Raw genomic sequence first — 20,530 nt, 5'->3', positions numbered from 1 at the left:
TCAGCTGACAAACAGAATTGTTGGGACACACACACACACTCAGGGAGTTTGTCTGGATTTACCCATCTCCTCTCTGGCGTGTGCTTGATGGTCCAGTCGCTGAAGTGCTGCCGGAGTTGTTATTATCACTCAGCGGATTGCCCAATTCCCTCACCAATTGTGATCCAGCGGAATGGAAATCTGGTAAGCAGGGAAATGTTAATCGAGTTCAATTAGGCTTTGTACCATGTTTGTTTCCTGCCAACAGATTATGCGGAATCCCCAACCTCACTTAATGAAATGAACGATAACCCTCTGTCAAAAAGTCTGACGAAACTCGCAATTTGATGATGGTGGAAGATAACAGATATTGGCGCTGGCACGCTGCTCGTGGCGGGACTGGAGATAAATACGGCGAACCTTTTGAAACAGTTGGGCTTCAGTTCACCCTTAAAGGGAAATTAATTTAGTTTTTTTAAGATTTTATTATTTCTCAGTTGAACTGGGGATATTTTCAGAACCTTGTGCAGTAATTGAATGCCTTAGGGTGGTTGAGAAAGCCTCTTTTAATTTGACTGTTGAAAAGAGTCACTGTTATATGTTGCAAATGTTTTCAGCAATAATCAACCATTTCCCTCTTTATCTCACATCTTTCCATCAGCTGCATATTAAAATGCTAATTATAAGAGTATGTAATTAAATTTTTTCATTCAAGTGCATCTTATTTCATGTTTGCCTGACACTGTTGTAGAATTGTGCACCATCATTTACTGTGCTGTTGTAGCACATTTCTACTACATCATCAAAATAACTCTTTTGAAGCAGTTTACTCTCCTCTCTCCAGTCCTGTGAGACATTCCTCTTCAGTAAGAGGGGGAGTGCTCCGCTGTTTTAAAAAAAAACAAGTGGACTGAGTGTTTGTTTGCAGGGCTGATGGGAAAGGCAGTGACAGAGCCAGGCTGTCTGATGTTTGGCAGTGATGAATTTGCTTTGTGCTTTTTTTCTCTGGTACCAAATCCAGTGTGTGAAGAGGAAGTGAAAGTCAGCCTGAGAAATTTGTCATTTATTTTCCGTCTGGGTTGGCAGAATATTATGGAGGTGTACAAAACAGTTTGGTGGTAAGCTAGTGGAGTATATTGTTATTATTGTAAAAACCCATTAAAGATCATACTATTGGATTATATATTTACACTATATCATTGTCTGCAACATGACTACAGCTTTCAGACAAATATAGCAAACATTACTACAGTATTGTACAATGTTTTTTTTTAAATACAGCAAATGTAACGAGGAATTATAATGAATTTTTACCAAGCTATTATCACTGGAATCAGCCCACCACTTAAGTCGACGACTACTAGGTGAAATGGCAGCAGATGTGTACAAATACTCAGGGTCCTCAGATCTAAAGACTGTAGCGATTCCTTGATTTTCAACTCTAGCGCCACCATGTGGTTTTGAAATACTCCATCGATTATCATGACTTTAGTAACAAGCATCCGTGGTCCCTGCAGAGGATCAGGCACATTTTTTTTGTGAGACACATTAAGTCAAAAAGGTTTTCTCAGCAAACCAAACTTTGTTCTTTGTTGCCGCTGCTGTCTGCTTCTCCTTTCTACACCCACCTGCTGTTTTTATTAGTCGTGAAAGTAAAACACTCCAGACTCTAAATTAGGACACATGATTAGAAGCCATCTCTGCTGTGGTTGTCTTTACCTTAAGCCTGCAAGTTATTATCGTCCACAAACTAATTAGCAACTACTTCATGCGAGGGCAGACACTCTGTTGCCATAGTAACAGTCAGACTTAATCACAATGAAAGGCTTTGTGCTCCAGCATTTTTATTTGTTTAATTTGTTTTCTTGTTATTCACTCTTTGTGCGTTTTAAAGGTTTCGTCCACTTGCTCCCGGGGAGTCAACATAATTGAGACAACAATAAAAAAAGCCATGTTCAGAAAGTCATGCTTTGCATCCGGACACAATGTTCTAAGTCTCATGAAATGAAGCTGCTGCTCATTTAGGATCCCGTCAGATTAGAGAAGGTGCTGATCTGACATAGAGCTGTCAAACCTGCCTGATGCTGAAATCCCAGCAGTAAATTAACTCAGAAGCTGTGTATTGTATATATTTTTAACCATTTCTCAGAAATTCCTTGAACAATCCTAAGAGACAGTAAAGGGATTATTGCTGAATGATGAGTTTAAACTATGTCCTGATACATGGAAATATTGAGTCCTCTTTTGAGACTGCAAGATTTTGGTAATTGATGGACATTTTGCTATTAAACTGTACTGCAACTGCCCTCGGAATATCTCAGTGTGTCATAATGTCGTCCTCATTTCTAACTGTTTAAGTGATTTAGAGTGCTCTTACTACACGTCTCTCTTTTTCAATGCTTCTCCAGCACTCTTAGATTGACGCTTGCAGCACAGCAGCAAGACAATACTTTAACATAAATCACTACTATTTAATCAATTCCCCACGGACACCATTTGTCCGGTTACCCACGACGACAGCCACTTGCACCGCGTCTCGCTGATTGGTGGCCAAGTCGCTTCTTTGGTAAATAAAACGTTTATGGAGGCTCAATTAGTGAAGCCTGTTGAGTCCGCGGCAGCTGTGCTCTCCAGATGTTTTCAAAGGAAGAGAGATGCAGCGAGGTGAAGCGAGAGAAAGCAGGATGTCAGAAACAGAAAGGTTTCAAAAATGGAGAAAGGAAGGTAAAGCAGTTGGAGAGCTTGTTTTTGATTCACCCAGATGGTTTCTTCAATAGAAGAGAGTTTGTCTGCTTGTGTCTCAAAAGAAAAGAAGGATTGGAGTGAAGTTTTTAGAAAATTGTGATGCGCGCTTTTATCTCATTTATAAGATATGCAGCAACTATATGAGTAAAGAGTTTGCTTAGTTTAATTGTAGATGATGAAATTAATTCCTTGAAAAATGTTTAGACTTATTTCATCCTGGGTAGCAGTTATTGAGGATGACAGGATAGAGAATATATATGGTATAAAATATAAGCTACAAAATATGCAGTAGCGTTTCATCTGAATAATTGACTGTCACCATTTACCAGGCTGATGAGACGATGATAAATGATTAATATGTTAAATCTCTTGTCATTTTATTGCAAACCTTGAGGCAAGTTGTCCACGAACCTAAAGTTGGTGGTTCGATTCCCGATTCCTCTACTTTATGTTCCAAGTGGTCTTAAGGGAAGTGCTGAATGCCAACTCGTCGTTGTGATGACAGTATAGATAATACACAAAGCTCTCTGAAGGAAATGTTACAGCGTACGAATGTGCGTGTGAATAGTCCATTTACCAGTTACTCAAGAATCTTGCTTCATGAAACAGGCCTCAGCTTAGCGGAAACTAATTTTCGTCCTATTTCTGTGCGAACGCCTGATACACACACAACACTTTTGTCTTTTCACACAACTCACCATGTGTGAAAATCTCAATTAGTAACAGTACCTTGGTGTTGTCTCTGTCAGGTTTCATTGGTGTGCGAGAGCTTGGTAAAGAATAAATGTCAATTAAATATTTGTCTTCTACGCACCAAAAGGTGGAAAAATAAGTCAGAGAATCATAACCATCACTTTGCCTGCTGTGCATGAATAATCTATTTGATGTTTTAACAGGAGCACACATATCCCTGAGCCTTGCATGTGTATAGCGCAGTATAAAACAAGCTTCTTTTACCATTTATATGATTGAAAAATGTTTGAGGCGTGAATGTGGTCTGATAGCTTCAGGAAATGAACACAGGCGTGCAACAGCTTCTCATTTTCTCAGGTCAGATGTAAGTGGGTGCCATCACCGCCATTTAAACGGATATTGATGGCAGCTTATACATAGTTTATTGGCAGTCGAATCAAAATATGTATGAGATGGTGACACACGAGTCAAATATAAATACAGCGTGTGTAGGTGAAGGCAGGGGCAGGCGGCGAACAAAGACAGGAAGCAACCAGTTGTATGTTAACAGTCCACTTAAACTTTCAAAGGGATATTGTGATGGTAAAACGTATTAAGTAATTATGAGGATACACACTGGGCCTCGGGCCTTTTTAAATCAGCTGTGAATTCATATGGGCGCACTTAGGCATCTTTTTGTTTGAGGTGTGTACCGTGCATTTGCAAAGAGCCCGATTTGGTTTGTGTCGTCTTGCGAAACAAAAAAAAGAGAGGGGACATAAAGGCTGCATGGAGGGGAGAGCGCGTCTTTATTGATTAGGAATCCAAGGACTGCTGGCAAAGCACATGAACAGACGAGCGGATGCCAGCGCTGAAATTGGTCTTGTCCTGCTTGCCATGTTCTCTATGTCATGAGCACAAATCTCCACTGCTGGGCCTGTAGTGATGATACACACTGTTTGCAATAATTATTCCAATCCCACTGCTTCACCCTTCTTTTCTTTTGTCTTTCAGTGGAAGGCTGCACGGACTGGTCAGTGGACTACCTGAAATACAAGGTGCTTCTGGGGGAACCTGTACGGATTAAGTGCGCTTTATTCTATGGATATATCCGGGCCAACTACACCCATGCACAGAGTGCAGGACTCAGCCTTATGTGGTACAAAAGTGCAGGACACGGGGACTTTGAAGAACCCATCAGTTTCGATGGCGCAAGGATGAGCAAGGAGGAGGACGCCATTTGGTTTCGACCAGCGGAGTTGGACGACGTGGGCTACTACTCCTGTGTATTAAGGTAATTCCTCTTTTCTTTTACCGCAGTCTTCAATTCTGTCAAATAGAAATTGTTGTTCCTAATTCATAAGAAACTCTTAAATTAGTGGGAGTAAATAAGATTCTTTAACTGGGTGGGCATTCAGAAAGCTACATTGAAGTCCCCCTCTGTTGATTTCTGATGAAGTGCAGAAAGAGCACTGGTGCGTGATCTTTGCAGCATCATTTAGCAGTGTGAGGTCCCTTTCCTCTGGTTAATATGCTTAATGATTTCTTTATTCTCCTCTGGTGGACAGTAAGCCATTTGGTGCAAGTGGTAAATCTATATCTCTTCCATCTCCCTGAAAACGTGAAAGAGTGAGGAGTGATATGAAAAAAGAAGGGGCAGTAATTCACCACATGAAGATTGAGGAAAGGAAAAAGCCATCTTCCTTTTCCACTTGGAGGTAGACGATTGTTTGATTTATGACTTCAATAATGTGGTATATTTTCTGGCTTCCTCGCTCATATTGGCAGAAGTTTTCATTACCGTGGAGGTTGACCGTGGCCAGTCAGAAAGACAAAGGCAAAGCCGCTGTGTCTGAGCGCGCAGCAATTTCCTCAAGGGAACTTTGAAGCACATATTCTTGAAAAATGTCAGCATGACAATGTTCGAATTAAGAAAAAAACACAGAAACCTTCATATTCCAGTGCAAACAAACAGCTGAATGATGTACGTTTGAGAAGTTGCATTCAGTGCTGGGCTTCCTTGTGTTTCTCAGCTCTAAGAGGCTTGAGTCATTACTATTCAGCACCATTAGCATGCTCCCCTTTGCTGTGGCAGCCACCTTGAATAGAAGCAGGCAGTACCAATCCAACAATTCTCCATTCAGTCACGTTGGCAGCGTTTTCTGGAGGTAGACAATCAGTCAGCTCGGAGTTATTGTGTAATCACGCAGAAAGTAGAGCCACGAGATTTGATTTGGACGTGTCGAGTTGCTCTGTCGCCAGTCTCTGCCATTCAGAGGCAAATCTAGGGGCAACACTTATTTGCCCGTCATGGAGAGAAATAACAGGAGCTGTGAATACAAAGCATTTTTGCATGGCACAGGATTTCTCCCTGCAGGCATTTCTTTGGACTATTGTTACCTGCAGCTGCTTTGTGACGCTCTTAAATGTTTTTGCATTGCAGAGTCTAACATGATTGTCCTGACATTTAAATCTTAAAATTTTCCACCGAAAATGGAATATTCACAACGCTGACCTTATCCCCAAATTGCCAGGATTGATTAACAATCAGTTCTACTGATTCTCAGTTTTATTTAAAGCATCCATCCCAGCTGGGGGGATGTTCTGTAAGAAAAAACTAATGATACACTGATTAGCTCCTACACTGCTAGACCTTGTAATGATGTTGATCTTCCAGAAAACAAAAACGCTGTAAATGTAGAAATCATTGATGAAAATATTTGAGAAATTGAGGAAACTGCCATCTTGATGTCACTAATAAATCAGCTAAATATCTCCTGAATACATTTACCCATAAGTGTGTTAAATTAGGGCTAGGCAATGAAAGGATATAAATAAATATTGCATTAATTGTTTAAGAGATAAGATAAGATTTGATGAGATGAAAAAAAGATAAGATAACTTATTGATCCTGGGAAAATCACATATTACAACAAAAACTAGGTTGACAAGGGAACATAACAAAATATAGATTAGGAAATAAATATAAATAATATATATATGCAGGCACAGTGAGGATGTATAACACACAATTTGTTTGGAAAAAAATCAGTTTTTACACTTGAAAGAAATAATAATTATAATAGATAGCAATCAAATTAACGTGATATAGTATTTGGCCAAATCGTCAAGCCCTTGGTTAAATCTATATGAACTGAACCCTCAAAATACAACAAAAAAATAAAGCTTGAATTGGTCACGAGGTGTTTACTGTCAGTTTTGCAACAGTTGAGCTGAATAAAAAAAGATTAATAATGTGCAGAGTTGCACATTCTTGATTATTTAGTAATAACTTATTAACCTTGTAGGTAAACAGCATCACATGTTTATTCGAATGCAGTGTTCTGTAGTGCAAAGCAATGTTTCACAATGGACATGGGACTATCAAATTAGAATGATTTAATTAGCCCTCTATTAGCATATGCTGTGATTTCTGCTGCGTCCACATGACTGTCAGGACAATGCTTTCTGGGAAACAGACTTTTGATTGCTTTGAATTTCTATCTGCAAGAAAATGTCTAAGAATGCTCAGTTACATTCGTCACATGATGTGCTAACTCCATGTTATTCCCTCTCAGAGATTAGAAAGAGTGACGGTGGAGCACTTTAGCAGTAATCACACTTGAACTGCTGCATTGAAAGACTGAGTGATTTACCATAAAGGGCTGCAGTTTTGCCTCGTTTTGCAGTGTGTCCAAGAATGCTTTGACCACAGAAGAAGTAATCTCTACACTGGCCTCACATTCTCAGTTTTTCTTTTCTTATCTAATAGAATCGGCTGATATAGTGAGGATTAAAGCGAGATCACATTATTTGTCACCCCTGACTAAAATAATATTGTAATAAGATGATGAACATTTGAGTTTCTTATTTTCAAGTTGTCTGTCCATCTTATTCCTGCGAACACAATATCTCAATTTGAACAATTTGATGCAAACGTTTGTGAGATTTTGATCTCACAAAACAGCTGTTGCCACGGTGACCTGATAACTGAACCTGAACACTGGTTCCTGTTCTTTTCTTATTTTTGTGTATAGTGAGCATCAAAGATAGGCAATGGTTTGATATTATTTCTCACCCTTTATTGAAATAATAGAACATTTAGCTTTCTTTTTTTGAATATTATTTATTGAGTTATATACATACAAAACACATGCACAAAACCAATACCCAACCTATGCTGGCAGTGAGACGGTGTCATGTGCACCACCATTTCTTTAGGAGCTCTCACAGGCTCTCCAGATACAGGGAAGGATATTTCTGCCAGTTGTCTGTGACAAGTGTTATTGCATGAGTCAGAGATGGACAGTGTGGGCAGATTATTCATAACACACCCATATCAGCTTCACTAAAGCCAGGGAACACACACTGATGCAACATTTTTGGCATCATGTACCGAGAGGTCAGTGTCTTATTGATGTGCAAAATACTTTTTTTTTCAAATGAATATTTCGAAGGAAATTGTAGGAGTAAAAGAGAGTCCACTCCATTTAACATGTGATCAGGCACCATGCACTTTATTAGGAACCTGGGCCTGTGTATTTATGCAGAGATCCAGTTTGCCAATGATGCAGCAGCAGCGCAATGCAGGAAATCCTGCAGCTGCATATCAGGGGCTTCATCCATCCGTGCATCCACCCGAAACTGGACAGATGAAGCTTAAAAACGCTGCCTGGCCTGATAGATCTGGATTTCTGCTGAGTTAGTCAGATGGTAGGATCAACAGCATGAATCCATGGACCCAATCTGCTTTGTGTCACCAGTCCAGGCTGCTGGTGGTGGTGATGTAACAATGTGAGGAATGTTTTTCTGTCCCCTTTAATACCGATCAATCATTGTTTCAATCCAACAGCCTGAGTAATGTTGCCGACCACATGCATCTCTATAGCCACAACTCTGCCTCTACCATTGTTTCGATCTGGTTTCATAAACATGTCACTGAGTTACCAGATCTAACTCCAGTAGAAAATCTTTGTGAGCAGCTTGAACACCATGTGGCCGAATCCAGATGATAAAGGAGACCCATCTGCGCTGCAAAAAAAAAGAAAAACATCTTACGTTTTGCAAAGTCTCAAGTCTGAAAAACACAATTATCAGTTTCAAGTACTTTTCTTATCTTGAGGAATGTTCTTAAAGTAGTTTGTCATCCTAATATTTTCAAGATGATATAGAATTCATTTGTTTCTAGATTAGGGGAACTATGTCATTAGATTTGAATGGATACTTTTGCAGTTCCTCATTTATTGCATCATTTGTTTGTCTCCTTCTCTGTGATGTACTCTAATACAAACCAGTGCACACAAACATTCTCTTTATTACATGATTTCATGTGTTACACACTGTGACTTTACACTCCTGGCCTTCCTGTCTCTCCGACTTTACACACACATACATCAGGGTGCCTGAACTCGTCACATCCCTGCATATTTGCTCAACTGCACTTAAGGGTGTCAGAGGGCATCATCATATGCATGCACGCTCACACACACACACACATGCACACACAGAAATACACAAACACGGCATGTCAGCTCTCTGCTCCCCTGAGTCTAGCTGCCACTGACGGGAATTTAATGTGCCTCCAATCTGTATGTGAAAGCAGGCCAGCATCAACACACATTCAACAGTCTGAGCATGTCTTTATTACTCTGCTGCATTCTGCACGCTCACACACATCTACATGCATTACGGACGTATGATGAGGGAGCGTTCATGCCACATGCGCGCGGCAGGAGTGGCAGGGAGGAGATGATCAGCGTCATGTGTCAAATCGAGGTCAGCACTCAGCTGTTTCAGATGTTACACCCCGAGAAACTCTGTCGTATGCCGAGCGAAAACATCTGCACCGGAGGAGTGTGTCACTTACTATAGAGTGACAGAACACAAAGATATAAACACAAACGGGCCACCCGGGTACTTGGAGGATACCGTTAACTCCCAGGCACTGCTGCCAGTGTCTCTCTAAGCCTATTAGCATTACAAACTTGCTAATTCCTGTTATTTTTCACCGCAGTGACAGCAGACACAGCCGAGTAAAAGCTGGTATGGCTAACAACATGACAGGAAAAGGGAAAAACAGGGGAGATGTTCACTCGGAAAGGATGTGACTTGGATTTGAATCCAGAAGAGTAGGTAGAGAACGTTTAAATGATGGGTAGAAATAAAAACAGCAATGCTGCTGGGGTACCATTACATTTGTTCTGATAAATTATTATTTTAGGTATTTATTTATTTCCCACAAGTTCTGGGATCCTAATTTTCAGGACTTGTAACTTGACTAAGACTCTCACTTTTATAAGTTTTCTTATAAAACTCTCTATATTTTTGCATAATTAATTTATTATTACTTATTAATTATTACTGTAACATTATTAATTTACCAAATCAAGTCAGATTTATTTATAGAGCACTTTAAAAGCAACAGGAGTTAGCATATTGCAGTGCAGTGTAGTGTAGTGCTAAAATATGAAATGAATAAGATAATAATAATGAGAATAATTTGATTGATGCATTGCTGGAGAAATTCACTTGTTACAGCAACAAATGGTCAAAATGAGGTAGAGGAGAGCATATGTGAAAGTATAATAAAATAGGCTAAACAATAAAACAATTTTATTAAATGATTACATGGAGAATTTGACCATTATATACACCTTTCACTACGGACAGAAATATTTTCTGTATAGATATTGACTAAAGTGTGGTGGCACATGATGATTGCACAAGGATGTATACTGTATTTGTGCACAAAAGAGATATTGAGATAAACATGTTAATATATTTTTGAGTAACCATATTAGATCAGGCTGAATTCAAAGCAAGATTAAAATTGTATAACTCAAATTTACATTAAATATTTCCCAAATCATCATGGACTTAGCTGCAATGGATTTTACATCGAATTAGACATTGACAATTTGTGCCCACACCAAAAATGACAGAAATTTAGGACCCAAAATTGAAACCTGAGTCGATTATATAGCTACAAATAATAAGCGGAAAAAATTGAAAGAAACGTCAACAGGCACAATGGTGATGTGCTGGAAGTGAGGGAATCCTCTCGTAATCTCGTTCATCAATTTTTCAGTGCTGGGGTTCACCTGATGTTCACCTCAATCCTATGAAGTTCAATCACTGCCAGCTCTCTGCAGAGTTTTAAGTTCACGCCGTCTAATCTCTCCATCCCCCCCTCTCATCATAATTCAGCAGCTCTTCTCCGTTGCTTTGCAGCTTCTGCTTTGATACCATCACATGAAAGATTTTGACGTTCACGTGGGATTTTGCAGGATTGCCTAGCAACATCACAGGAGTTTGGGGTTTCGAATAGTGTAGATCGATGTGGTACTAAAACATTAAGCCACTCTGTCCTGAGATACAATAATATTGGTTTCTACCAAAGGTGTTGATGTCTATCAACTCTAGGTTTTTATCAAGGTCGATATTGATCTTTTAGTGATTGTGTAAAGGTTTGTTCTAACCAAGCTATTCTTTTCATATCTCCAGCTTTAAGCAAACATTTCAATAAATGTACTAAAATTGTCGAAAATCGTTCTGCCACTTCTTTTTTAATTAACAAAATTGTCTGTGGTCTGATAGCAGCAGGAAAAAAAAACAATTGCACTGTAGTTAGTCAGTCTTCTTTAAATGCCCTGATGTTTCTGTAGTGGCTTTTAATCAACACAAAGAGGCGTTTTCAGCAGCAAAGACCTCAGGTGGCATTACACACACATACTCAATAGTTGGATGTACAAAGACAAATCAAGCGCACCCAACCGCACTGTATGGATCTCATTAGAAAGTGCAGGGATTACAGTGTCATTTTAAGGACAGATGTAGCAGCCTGAGGAAGATGCCACTTCATGGCAGGTAGCTAATGTCTCCCCTTTGACCCTGTTCAGCAGCATTGGCATGCAGCCACTGTCCCGGGCTTATTAATGGGTTTCCTGCATGCCCTGCAAGGCCTGGGCTGTCACCAGCAAAGGACATAGGAGAGGGGGAAGTAACAAAGGAGCCAGCGTGCGTGCATGTGCGTCCATTTGCTTATTTAAGCCTGAATCGCCTCTCTGAGCGCGCCTCACCTGGCAACTGTGTGCCCTCATACATATCAAGTACGCACGCGCACATCAAAAACCTCCCTTTGCACTCGTCCCAGACTACAGCCTTGTTGACTGTATTAGTATTCGTGGGCAGGAGTGGCTGGTGATCTCTCAGGGAAGTGACAGTCAGAATGGGCCGTCTGGAACACTCTGTCATTCAGCCCCAGTCAGGGCCTGTCCAATTGATCCAGCCCAGCTGTCAAAGCCAATGAGAGACACTAGACTAAGGAGCGGCAGGGATGGCTTGTGCTGCCAGGGATTGTGGATGATGTATAATTTAAGGATGGTGTTTGTGTTATAAGATACCTGGCAGGAGACAATCGGTTAGCTGTGGCTCGGTGGAATAGCTTTGCAGACAATGGCTATAACAGTGGTGGCCTGATGGATGTTTATTAATAGACTTTATTATAAGTCCTGTGTAGTGCCGATGCAAAATGTAGTAGCGAAAATATTGTAGGTATTCTGTCTTTAATCATGAATTGCAATTACCACGATGGCTAAACAGAAAGTTCATGAACTTTGCCATCAGATTATCCAAGAAATAAGTGGATTACAGATTCACCGCTGCAATGATTGAGGATCTTTTCATATTACTATTTAAAAAGGTTAACTTATTAGAGAGCTGGTGCCAGAACACTGGCAGCAGTTCTTCACAGAGCCCAGGCTGGGTTTTAGTTAATTGTCTGATATGGATTTGCCAAGTGGCTCCCTCCAGCAGCCAGAGGTTATTGATGATGTTCACCTATATTCAGTGCTTTTTATACCTGACTGCTTTGTCGAGACGGTGTTTGGACAGCCTTTTAGTTGGCTGCACAGGCTCCGGAGGAGGCTGTTTTCCAGCCGCCATTGTCCGATGATGTATGGGCTGCTGTTTGGGTTCAGTCCACCTTTCACACTTGGCTTTATTCAGCTGGGATGTGGCGGTGTGAACTTGGCCAGATATGCATTGTGGACGCCTGATGGTACAATGGTAGTGTCAAAGAATAGGGTGCACATTAAGCCACTGTAGGGCCAGGTGCTGGATTGTAAAACTATTTAGAACTGAAATGGAGTAATGTATATAACTTTTTAATCAAGCTTTGTGACAATTTAATTATCATAAAAAAAGTTACGTTCAACATTTTGCCAATTTCAGCAAAGTACTGTACAGATGAATATTTTACCATGTGTGCATTATATTATTATTATTATTGTTATCAACCCACAGACTGCTATACCACTGACTGATTTGAAAAATAAGGAACCTTATACAGACGCAGTGTGTCATCTTTTAACATGCATTTAGTGAATGGACTGGATTCACAATAACACCTATATATTCAGAGATGCCTGAAATAAGTCCTCTGATGCATTCAGTTGCAGTTTCATTCTCCTGTCTCTGGTAATCATAAAAAGGTCTCACTGGAGAAACCATTATATGTCCGTGACTATATCTATTTCTGCAAAAACTCTACTATCGTATTTGTTTTATTCCTCTGTAGGATGCACAGAAAAACAAATTATATACGTCTAAAAAGACATTTATTTAAGGCCTCACACAGTGACCACCTGTGAAGCTTGTGCTCTACAGCTGTAATATTAAGGGAGACAAAAAAAGTGGTATTCTATTTCAGACTGTTTTTGCCTTGTATTTGTGTCTCGCAACTCTCCCCTAGTTGGGGAACCACTACAGATTTATCTTTGAGTGTTGACAGTGATGTTTGAATAACCCCCAGTCTCATGAAGCAGCAAGATTGCATTCCTTACAGTGTTTTGAGGCATAATGTAGCCCATATTCTGCTGTCAGTTGCATTCACATATACAATTCACAATATAAAGAAAATGTTATAGAAAAGGTGCACATGCCTGCTTTCCCAAGAAAATAGTGTTATATTCCAGATATTCATTTGGGTTTTTAATAACTTTTGGAAACATTGGATATGATATTTCCATGTGCAGAACCATAATCCTTTGGTGTTGCTAATGGAAACTGGTAGTAGTTTTTCTTAATTCTGCAGTAAAAGTTGATCTGCATGTGTTCATTTGGATAGAAATTGACATATAAGTGTAATCTACCATGTGCAATCATTACATTCTCAACCTATTCCTCTGCACGCCCTTCATGCTGCTTCTCATTGGTCAATTGTCCCAAGCTCGATTCCATTTGATTAAGCTTAGCTGGAATGGCTGCTGCATACAGGGAGCAGAGGGGATTTCACTCTTCGAGACCTCTTGACTTAAATCAGTCATCAGAACGATCCAGCAGAAGGTCATAAATTGACTTATTTTTATCTGTTTATATATTTCTGTTCATTTCTATACATGCACATATTTACACTATATATTTTGTTCAACTTCATTTAGTTTAATTTTGATGGTTACATAGGCACCACCAAGAATATTTTTGAGGAATTTCCCTCGGTCACACCGTCAGTGTTAGCTTCCACATGCATCCAGGCCTCTCGGCTCTCCTGGTCCACACTGAGCGAAGGAAGTCATCAAACAAGATGCCAAACCTGTCCTATCTGATGGCAGGGACACTGACCTTCTCTTCCTCATATCTGATGGTGGTTTTTATCTGCCAGACAAATGTCAGAAATACCGTTCTCCGAGCACAATCACTTTGGCACCAGAGCCAACTTTTCCTCCCCTCTCCCCTCCTCCCCTTGTCCTCCACTGCTCCCCCCTCTGGATTGTGAGCTCCGAGCGAGATATCTGCAATACCGTAGCTGTCAGTCAAACTGTGATATAGGAGGGAACCCACAGCTCGCCTGAATCCTAAGGGTGAGACTATAATAGGCCAGGGCTTGGGACAGGAATTTAATTAAAATTGTATAAAACTGAAATAGCTCATTTAAATGTTAGTGATACCCTGTATTGTAAAGCATTTGACAAGGTATGAAAACAGCTTTTGAAAAAATCATATATTCTTTTAAAGGAAATGTTCAGGGTCAGGGATAGGGTTAGGGTTTCATACTTCAATCTTTAGTATAACAATTCTTCCAGCCTCAGAGTCATAAAGAAGTACGACAATTAAATAACCTTCACCCTTTCTAAAGTTGAAGAGAAAATAACTTTAACAACCTTCTGCAAAAAAACTGTATGAGCACATAAATACTCACCCAGGGAGAGCCTGCTATAAATAAATACCCCAACTAACAATGCAGGGTATCTGGGGAATGTTCATTAAAGGTTGCAAAAATGTAACCTTCACGGAACCTTTAGGGAACGGTCCCTGGGACTACTCTTTAACTTGTAGATTGGCTTTGAATTATTATATGTTAACTCTATTATCCCTCTATCTTTGTCACCACCTCATCTTGAAAAAAAACATCTTTGCAAGTTTTTAATTTTATGTGTATGCGCAAAAGTTCCATATAAGGATTGGAATGATGTGTTTACAGTGGATATAACCTTTGGTTGTGGAGCCTTTTGTCAAAAATATCAAGATAACCTCATATATTGAGTATTGTAACATATTACTGTTGAGTAATCAGTAATCTATAGCCCATAAGGCCTATTGCTTGTGACACTACAGAATAAAATAATTCCTGGAAAGTTTTCTGATCCTGTGAGTTTCAGGGAACATGTCTCGCTCACATCCCCCAAAGAAAATGCTCCCCCAAAGAAAACCTGACAACAGAACAACAAAGACGACTGCGTCTGGTTTACGTTTTTCTCCAATATGGACCATATCCTCAGTGCAACAGCAATTATTTTATCTAAGAAGGAATACAGCATGGAAATGACACATGTACTCAATTCCAATGAGCCAATTTTTTTTAGCTATGTGACGCAAATGAAATAAGAAGCCCATACTCGAGTTACTATTGTAATTGAAAGCAACAAAGTGGAGTAACAAAATTGAATCAAATTGGAACATGGAGGATCTAATGGATGTCCGCTTGCAATATGAAAACATTGTCGAGGATTGGTTTTGGCAAATGAAACAAATGGGCTTTTCATCATTTCAGCTGTGTAGCAATATCAGATACTGAGAGACATCAGTTTCATTGAATCAATCAATGAATCCCTACTGTTCATGTATCTCCCTTCAAACTTCTCTTGTAATCACACCTTTGTTGCTCAGAAACCTAAGATATAAAGAAGAGCATTTCACTGAACAGTGCCGAGTTAATGCTTCTCTGTCAGTTAAGTTTGTAGGTGCTCACTGCTCGTGTGTGTGGGTACAATCGTGTAGGCAGGTGCAGGAACGTGTATTTCTCAACGTGTTAAAACTGAATTACACGCAGAGGTGCATGTTCCTCTCTGAGAAAGCGTGTACTACAAGACGAGGGAGGAAAAGATGGGTGGAGGTAAGGAAGGAGAGACACCATGACCTGAGGGAGAGGGAGATTATACCAGAGGATTCGGTTGTTCCAGCATGGCAGACAAGTGCCACACTCTTAGACAGGGGCTAAGTAGGAGCAAGTTGGCCCAGGTTTAGGGAGCCAGGGTGCTTAATCATCCCGCGCTTGGTCCTGGAGTTGACAAATGAGTTATGAGCGGGTGCTACAGGTAGGAGGCCCAGTCTTACCACTGCTCACCATGACCTTCGCTCTGGCCATAAATAATGCAGGGATCATAAAATACTGATTTGGGATAACTGGGCCAGCCCTACCTTGGCCTGGAATCATCTCAGCTCGGTGTGGGCTGGGAAGGCACAAGCCCACTGAGAGCTTATATTTTCAGTTTTTGCTTCAAGCTCAAAATCGAGACAACTTCTGTGACCTCTCAGACTTTTCTCTGTCTTGTGCCAGTTGGACTTAGCCCTGTCCGGGTCTCAGCCACTATTTGATGTTTATCTTTCCCTGCCTGTCTAAATCCATCGCTACATCTGTCTCCTAAGTGATCTGACACATCGAATCATGCCCGGCTGCATTAGCCGCCTGATGTGCGCTCTCTCGGGATAGATCTTGGCTGTTTTTTTACATCTGCGCTCCACATCCTGACGTAGGCTTGGTTGACATTTCATTCCCGTGTCAGGTGTATGCTGCTGAAGCACGTGGCAGCAATCTGGCTATTACGAGTCATGTCACTCATGTGCTTCGGTCCCCGTTGATGTAGGTCCCTTTGGATTATGTTACACACAGGTAAACTGATGCGGAATGGAGGAAAACATCTGGAGTTTGAGGCTGCTCTGGTAGTTACACATTCTTCTTTCCACATATTTTAGGAAGCAAAAGGATCATCCTAGACTTTGTGAAAAAAACAGTTTATTTGGATGTGACACTTGAACTTGGCCTTAAATTCAGAACTGCTACCCTACACGGCTGTCTGCTGTAGAGGCACAAACATACAGTGCTAATAAGGGGCACAGTAATGATGTGGCAGATGTTTGCAGACTCTCTGATGCCCTGATTACCGGAGGAATGTTTGTGAGCTGCCTGTGAAAAAGAAATGCTGCAGTGACAGAGGTTGTGATGGAGAAACCTTAAGCTTTTTTCTGATGAGATGAGAAGAGACGAGTTGGAACATTGCCATATTAACAATGACAACGTTCTCAAAATAGACTCACAGGTTTCATTTTCCAGTAGTTGTCAAGCTTTTGCATGTCATTCTTAGTTCTGTTATATGAGATTTTTTGTGTGGGTAAAGGGCTCTAAAGTTAAAAAACTCCATAGTCCGCAATTTATCGAACTCTATCCTGAAACACCTTAGCAGTCGTCTGGCGAATACTTCCAGGGTATCATCAAATTTTTTGAACATTTCCTACATGCACTGACACAGAATGGAGGAAAGCATTTGGATTTTGAGATTGTTCCAGCAGATCCAGATTCATTCTTCTTTCCACTTTTGCAAAACATGATGAAGTAAAATAAAAACCACAATAAATAACCTGATAAACAATTAGCCTATCATTAAATCCATAAAGTTAAAAAACCCAAAGTCCAGAAGTGGTTGACAAATCACAACAAAGTGAGCCAGTTGGCCAATCAGAGAAGACTGGGCTTTATCAGGAGGGGGGCCTTAAAGAAATAAGAGCTAAAACCAAGTGTTTCTGACAGAGGCTGAAAAGAAGAGCTGCAGCAATGGACAGTTTTAGGAAAGTGATGAGTTTTCTGAACATTAGAAACTGTAAGTCATTTCTAAACCAACGTTCGACTCAAACCATGGAATTTCATTCTATTGTTTTGTGACAGAATACAATGTATTTCATGAAATCTGCACAGAGGTGAATCTAGGTTAACCTTCCACCTTTGGACTTCTCACCTCTGCTTCACACCGTCGCATTATAAGTAAGCTCGATTGATTAATCAGCTATAATTTCATCATCTAATTTCAACGAGAGAGGACTTATTGTAATTAAGAGATTCATTAATTTAGTTCATTAATTTCACGACAGGATTCTCAGGAGGATTTCAAGTCAATTCTGATGCCTATTATTTAAAATCAGATCAGTTGAAGGGCGGTTCCTGTCTGGTTTCATCCTCTGGTCGAGTAGATTCGCCAAAAGTCAGTAAAGTAAAAAATAGAAATGTATATTATATGGCTGGTTTGGCTTCAAGTTGCAACAGCTGCATATTATAAACCTCTAAATTTAATGAATGCAGAACCCATGAGTGTTTGCATTGAGGACGGACTGCGGTGTTTTTCCCTAGTGTTCCAATCAGACTCCTCTCAGCAGCCTGCTTAGCTCTGAGCCGACCATTGCTCATAATTTCACTGCATTTGCTGCCTATTGCAGCTCAGGTCTACTGCCAGCCCTCCAGTCATATATGCTAGCTGTCAGCTTGACACTTCGTCAGGTTGATGTATGCAGGATGCTCTCTATCTGTACCACGACATTACACATCCCCTCCAATATGACACATTTGACAGACATTCCCCCCTATTAAGGCTATGGTATCACCACAGCTTGTTATCACTGCATACTGAGTACACAGAGTTCCATGGGCGCTGAACGCTCAGTGTGTAGGATACAGTCGAGTCGAGTGTGCAGCAGCAGCAGCAGGGTAGTTTTCCTGCTCACTTCTTTGGATAAGCCTCATGATCGTCATACGTGCTCGGTGAATAGTCAAGAGAGTCTCAAGGCATTGTGATGGATGTGAAATGTTGGAAAGACATTGTAGGACAAAGTGTTGGCCCACACCGTTGATCACTCATGCGGAGCAGAGTCTCTCTCTCTCTCCATCTCTCTCGCCACCAGCAGGCAGCAAGTTTATCAGTGTTGCCCAGAATATTTAACAGGGAGGGAAGCACACCCGTGGGATCTCATTTGCACAGGTGTCCATCTGGTAGAAGTTGTCTGGGATAATCTCCACATCATGTCACATTTGCATCCGCAGCTTCATGAAAACAGCACACTTACTGTAAGATGAGCACATGGCGCTGGCCAGTTCGAAGGGTGAGGGATTGTTCGCCGACACTGTAGCGAAGACCAGTGTGAGTTGTACTAATCCACAAAGCAGCTAATGCTGCGCAATTATGTACGGATTTACCATGTTTGTAATTGTTTGTTGGTTCAGCTCAATTTGTGTAACCAGCTTTATTTGGAAAATTAGCAATGAGATTTTCCTAAACGCTGCCAATTTGTTTGGTCTTTTAACCAGGAGGGAATTACTGCACTCAGTCCACAGTACTTGTCAATTGTTGACAGTCTTATTAGCCAGTTTGGGCAAAGAAAAGTAGCTCTTATTAAATCCATTGATCATCAAGGACCTATACTTGTTGCCCTCCTTCAAATAGCACAACATTCACAGCCAGCCAATCAATGTGTTCATTGATCCCCATGTTCTGTTAAGAATTATTCAAGCAGCAGATCCAATCTTCAAATCTCTGTCCCATTAACGACCCAAACGGGATCACTGTAAACGCCGAGCGGCTGTATCTGCCTCTCATGTGGCTGAGGAGCATCGCTCCGCTGGGCACGACTAGATCTGATCAGCAGCATTTAAAGCTTCAAGACAAAAGCTCTCAATAGAGGAGCAAAACAAATCACTGAAATGACTCTCCAGTACCAAGCAGGAGGAATATGTAATGTTCATTCCCTCATGGATGAATACTCATCAGTATCTGTGAGCCCAGGCAAGCATGTAGTCTCCAAACATTACAAGTAATCTTGCATTTTACGCCTCCCTTCCCCTGCGTTATAAATTCTCTTCTTTATGTATATGACCTGAGCAGTTACAGTACATCAATTGTAGCAAGTAATTTTCTGCTAGCTCGCACTGTATCTGCTTAACACGTGAAAACAAAAGGCTTGATCAATCTTCAAGTTCTGTTGACATTCAGAGCTGTCGCTCCACATTACTAAGTGTGTCCCTGCCTCACGTCCACACATATACACCATCCCTATGCTGTGTGTGTGTATATACTGTAAATGTGTATCTATGTATGAGTGTTTGTGTTTTTCTGCTTTCGCAATGTGATTATCATCAGATTCCCATTAAAAGTTTAAAGAGGTTGTCTCATTGCGCATTTGCTGGATTCATATTTGAATGGATGAGAAAACATTGTAATAATCTGTAATCGTCAAGATTAAGGATCATATTAGAGACAATAATTTCACATTCAGATTCAAGGAAGGTGTTTCAACCCAGAAACAAAGTTTTACATAAATTGTGAAAATGAATAATTGCTTTTCACAGAAAGGTCTTCTATCTACCTCCGCTGCATTTAATGATTCGCATGAAATCCGAGCAATGAGCGCTGTGGAGGTTTTGAGTGCACGTTCTCTGAGCTCTTTGGGGACAGAGAGGGGCTGCCGGCAGCTTTATGTCTGCGGCACCTGGAAAGACTTCAATATGATAAAACCTCATTTATTTCTCAGACTGATTCATTAACTTTGTATTTTGGCAGGAACTCCACGTACTGCATGAAGGTGTCCATGTCTCTCACGGTGGCGGAGAATGACACAGACCTCTGCTACAACTCCAAAATGAGGTTCTTTGAGAAGGCAGAACTGAGCAAAAGCAAAGACATCACCTGCCCGGGCATTGAGGATTACACACAGCCGGGAGTGGAGCCTGAGATTGTGTGGTACAAGGTGAGCTGCACCTTTTTTTTCTGTGTTTGGTCAGATGATATTTGTTTTATTTGTTTGGTGAAGAATGATG

At 40.6% G+C, this 20,530-nt stretch overlaps 1 protein-coding gene across 1 annotated transcript in view; it reads left to right on the top strand.

Annotated features, from left to right (window-relative positions):
- The window catches only part of LOC109638873 (interleukin-1 receptor accessory protein-like 1), a 251,122-nt gene that overhangs the window by 112,099 nt on the left and 118,493 nt on the right, over window positions 1-20,530 (top strand). The window contains exons 4-5 of the mRNA XM_069521306.1: window positions 4,411-4,690; window positions 20,274-20,460. Of these exons, the coding sequence (XP_069377407.1) occupies window positions 4,411-4,690; window positions 20,274-20,460 (467 nt within the window). The remainder of the gene's footprint in view (window positions 1-4,410; window positions 4,691-20,273; window positions 20,461-20,530) is intronic.

The sequence above is a fragment of the Paralichthys olivaceus genome, chromosome 24, assembly GCF_024713975.1.
Source record: "Paralichthys olivaceus isolate ysfri-2021 chromosome 24, ASM2471397v2, whole genome shotgun sequence".
NCBI classification, from domain to species: domain Eukaryota; kingdom Metazoa; phylum Chordata; class Actinopteri; order Pleuronectiformes; family Paralichthyidae; genus Paralichthys; species Paralichthys olivaceus.
This window is presented reverse-complemented; position numbering and strand designations above follow the sequence as displayed.